The 4699-nt window shown below is 56.4% G+C and overlaps 1 protein-coding gene across 2 annotated transcripts in view; it reads left to right on the top strand.

Moving 5' to 3' along the window:
* FAM102A (family with sequence similarity 102 member A) overlaps window positions 1-3470 on the top strand; it is a 34148-nt gene extending 30678 nt beyond the window's left edge. For both annotated transcript variants that reach the window (XM_002915179.3, XM_034664591.1), the window contains exon 11: window positions 674-3470. In XM_002915179.3, coding sequence (XP_002915225.1) covers window positions 674-719 — 46 coding nt within the window. In that variant the 3' untranslated portion in view covers window positions 720-3470. The remainder of the gene's footprint in view (window positions 1-673) is intronic.
* The last annotated feature ends 1229 nt before the right edge of the window (window positions 3471-4699 follow it).

Genomic DNA, 4699 nt, shown 5'->3' with positions numbered 1-4699 from the left:
GGGGGGGGCGGTGGATGGAGACCTTCCCTCTGGTGCTGCAATGCTGGCACCTGCTGGCCAAGGCTCGAAATTGCAGCCGCCGTCTCCCCGTGGCTTCCTGGGCTGTCCCCGGGGGAGGTAGGCAAGAGGAAAACAGGGCACCTCCTCGGAGGTTTACACACCCCTCCCTAGCCCCCTATGACAGTGAGGAAACGGGTTCAGGGGATGGAACGAACCAGTTTAATCAGGAGCAAGGTCTTTGCAGAGCTGCATGCCGAGCCCTGAATGTCCATGACCCTGTGTGTGGGTCTGGTTTCAGAGGAGAGAAGAGCTCCCCAACCTTCTGTCTTCTTGGTAAGCTTCGTCATCCCTCTGTGCCTCAGTTTCTTCGTCTGTCAAATTGGGCAGGATGCAGTCTTTCGCTGCCAGGGTTGCCATGACGGTGGGTGCAGCACACCTCTATGTGTAGCCACTGGTGCTCAGGAAGGGCTCAGGCACGGCTTGCACCAGCTCTGAGATCCCACAGGCTTCAGTACTTAACATCTGTGTTGCCCTGGGCAAGTGACTCAACTTCTCAACTCCTCAGTTTACCCCTCTGTGAAACAGGGCCAACTTGTGATGTCGTTCCCAGGCCTGCCCCAGAAGAGCATCTAGGAGGACAGGCTGACCTGTTTCTTTCCTCCTCTCCCCGCAGGGTCTCCTCTGGAGTCTATGAGCCTGTTGTGATTGAAAGCCATTGAGGAGCGGTTGACCAGGCTGGAGAAGGGCCCTGCCTCTGTGGACATCCAAGCCCGCATCATTCCACGAGGGACCTTCCCCTTGAGATCGCCATCCACGCCGCCTCTCATCTGTGCCTCCTCCATGCACTCCAGCCCCACTCCTGCCCCAAAGCATCATTCCATTGTCCTCCCATCCATCCCGGGACCCTCCTGGCCTGCTAGGCCTGGGCACCACTGTGAATAGTCTCCTCTGAACCACTAGGGGGCAGGACGTGCAGGTCTGTGAAGCAGGTGGACAAGACAAAGATGGCCAGGCCTGCCCGCTGGAGACCAATCTGGCCCCTCGGCGAGATGAGGCAGTACCTACATGCAGGGATGCTTGTGGCCGATGGGCCTCTTGCCCTGTGTCCCTGCTCGCTCCAGGAGCATAGGCTCAGCCATGCCCTAGCAGGGCCTTGCTCCACTGCCCCCTCGCCCTTGGGAGGGCCAGTCCACCCCCAGAATCCTGCCACGATGCCCCTCTGACTGCTTAGTGCTTCAGCTGTTCCTTCCCTGTGTCCCAGGGGACCCGCTGGCGGCCTTCTCCTGGGAACCAAGACCTCAGACCCATCCACACTCCAGATTGAGACCCGCTCCCCCAGCGAATGTTCTCCTGCTGCCCTGGCAGCCTGCACTTTGCACATGCTTGCCTCCAGCACAGTCCCACTGGCCCTTGTCTGCCTTTCCCTTGAGCCCTTCGCAAGGGTTTCTGGGCGCTGCCTGCTGTGCGGTCAGCGCCTGCCTCTAGCAGCCCGGCTGGAACGTGGCACTGCCTCTCCCCCGGTTAGCTCGAGCTCAGGCGTGACACCCATGCTGAGAAAGGTCTGAGCATTGATGGTGGCTCTCCTCTGCTCGGGGCTGGATCCTGAGCAGCTGGTTTCCCGTAGGAAGCTAGGGAAGATGCCTCCCAAACCCTTGGAGGTTGGCATTTGGGCTGGGCTGGGCTTGGCAAGAAAAGGCCCCTCTCTGTCCCTGCAGGGTCAGCTAGCCCAGGCTGGGGCTGATGCTGGAGAGGCAGGTGGGCTGTGACTGGACTAGCCTGGAGCTGGCTTCCTGGCCAGAAAAGCCTCAGCCCTGCTCTGGAAGCATCCCTCTCTCTGGGCGAGGGAGAGGCGGGGAGCTGTCTGGCCCTGTCCCAGCCCCTCGCTAAAGCCTCTGCTGTCTGCCCACCTCCCCCACCCCCACCCCCGTCTTCCTTACTTGCTTGAAGGTGGGTTCTGGCTGCCCGCCAGTCCCTGGACAGACTTCCCTGCCACTCTGAAATTTCACTCATTTTGTGTGAACCCAGCAGGCTGGTGTTTACTTAGTTCTGTACCTTTTTCTTTTTTTTTAAATTTCTCCTTTTTTTCCCTTTTTTTTTTAATTTGAATTTCACAGTTTGGTATTTTCTCCTCCCCCAGGTGAGGGGAGGTGGTTCTGTTCTCTGCCTTACCTGCTGGCTAGGTCCCAGCAGGGCTGGGGATCTGGATGGGGGGCCAGGATACTGGCTCTCCCTGGTTGGGGTGCGGGTGCCGGTGGGGTGTCCTCCCCAGGCTGGGAGGGCTCCCTGCCCTTATGCTCCAGCTGGCAAGAGGTGGAGCCTTTGTCTTGGAACCTCCTGGCCTTGGGAGCAGAGCATTTCTAGGATTCTTTGTTGTTGTTTTTAATCCCCTAACTCTTAGAAAACTGTGAGGAGCTGCCTGCTGAGACAGGACAGAGCATTTGCTCCGGCTGGAGAAGGCTCTGGTTAGCCCTGCAGGTCCCTTCCTGCCCCGCAGACACCTGGCACTTTAAAAGGGAGCTGGCTGTGCTGTCTCCAGATGAATCGACCCCCAGAAGATAAGAGAGCACTGTCCTCCGCTCCTGGAGCTGCCTGACCTCAGCCCGGGGGGCGGGGGGGCGTGTTCAGGGTGTATTTGGGATCTGGCTCAAAGCTCTGGGCTTCAGGCAGAAAAGAACTAGCTCCGGTGCTGTTGGGGAGTCCCCCAAACCAGGAACCCCAGCCCCACCCAAGGCGAGGTCTGGGCTTGACAGTCACCCCAGAAGGACACAGAGCCTGCCACAGCCTCCCCTGCCAGGCCCTGGGCCAGGGTAATTGGACTGAGAATTTGGCCACACCCAAATTAACACTCGCTGGAGCCAGAGGCCTAGAGCCCCAGCCTCATCCCCACGTGGGAGCCCTTTCTTCGACCTCTGGGTACCCTCAAGCTCAGTGAATTCCCGCCAGGCACACACAGCTCCTGGACTTAAGAGTTCTATATAGAGAAAGATAGACTATATTAGAGATATTTTTGGAAAGGAATCAGTCTATGCAATGCCAGTTTGGAATCTTCCTTGAAAGCCAGTTTAACGTTTTTACTAGGAAATTTAAAGAAAATAAAAGTCTACACTATTTTTAGGTTACTTTTTTTTTTTCTGGTCACCCCAAATTGACCACACGGTGTGATCTGCCGGGATGGAGATCTGCCGTGTTCTCCTCTCTCTCAAGCTGGGAAATGGGTGGGGGTGGGTTTTGTTTTGGTTTTTGGTTTGGGGGGGTTGGTTTTTTTTTTTTTTTTTTGTCTTAAAAAAAAAATTCCCCTCCTTTCTAACAGAATGTTGCTGCCACCACCATCCCTTATTCAGAGGGCTGTGTTTGTATCTCTGTCCCGGCTTCTGTTGTAGAAAATCACATTGTAAGGGGAAATCAACCTAGTGTCAGTGTCTTGGTTTGGGGGAAAAAATTAAATGTTGCAGTTTTTGTTTGTTACGGCATGTTGGTTTTTGTTTGTCTTACCGCGTGGTCAGCATTGGAAGAAAGCCGGATGTGTAGGTTGATATCGGGGAATGGAGAAGGATGTAGGTGGCCAGGGTCCTCCCTGTCCTGGCTGCTGTCACATCATTACCACCTTTATTACTCCAGTGTCCCCGGGAGGGAACTGAGGCCCAAGAGGGCAATTTCTTGCCACTCTCGCACCCAGTTAAGTAACAGCTCTGGTCTCAGAGCGCAAGTTCTAACCACCGCAACTTCCCAGCAGTCGGCCTGAGACACATCACTGTCTGGGCCTCAGTTTCCTCAGCTGTAAATGGGTCTGTGGTTGAAAGACGAAAGGCTGTACAGTCTGACACAAGAGGTGCTGAGTGAATTCCCAACTTCCTCAAGTCCCAGGCCACCACTGTCTGCAGGCCTAAGTCCTTCATTTCCTGCCCCCAACACTCTCAAGTTACAGGGGATCCAGCAACTTAGCCAAGCTCTTTGAGAAAGGCAAGTCAGCCTGGCCTTTAATTAACTCAGAAGTGGCAGGAGCCCTCTGGCTGTGGACTGGCCAGAAGGGACCAGACCACCAGGCGTCCTCCCTGCTGCAGCTTGGCATTGTCTGCACCCCTTCTTAGGGCCGACACCCACTCATGGCCCCTTTAAACCCTGGAGGCTGATTTTGAGTCTTCCCCTCTTCTGCACGACACACCTGGGGATGGGATGTTGGGCCCTGGCTGAGCCCAAAGTCCTGAGATGGAGAGAGAAGGCATTAGGCTGTAGGCCAAGAAGAGTTGTTCCTATCAGCTTTGAAGAGTGCAGTCCCCACAGAGACGGGCTCAGGTGACCCAAGGAGACCTGCTGCCAGCAGGAGCAAACCATGCCTGGTTCAGAGGCATCTCTGCAAGTGTGTCCACCCCTCCACCACTTGCCATTCAGGGCACTAGGGATAGAGCCAAGACCACAGACCCTATCCCCACGGAGCTCACAGTCAGGCCAGATCAGCAAGGAAATGCGCTAACTAAAACGATGACAAGCATTACCGTGGGGCACACTGGGGGCTGTGGAGCCCGGAGGAGGGAGGCCCTGCCCGGCCGTGGATTGTGGCATCCCAGTGAGACCTGATGGGTGAGGAGCAGCCAGCCCCCCAAGCTGTGGGAAGACAGTGTTCCAGACTGGGGAGGGACCTGCACACGGGGGCCGGTCGGCCGATCCGTCTGTGCTGCTGCCTGGGCTGCAGCGACACCCA

Source organism: Ailuropoda melanoleuca, chromosome 7, assembly GCF_002007445.2.
Source record: "Ailuropoda melanoleuca isolate Jingjing chromosome 7, ASM200744v2, whole genome shotgun sequence".
NCBI lineage: Eukaryota > Metazoa > Chordata > Mammalia > Carnivora > Ursidae > Ailuropoda > Ailuropoda melanoleuca.
Note: the sequence above shows the minus strand (reverse complement) of the source record. Positions and strands in the feature narration are given on the sequence as shown.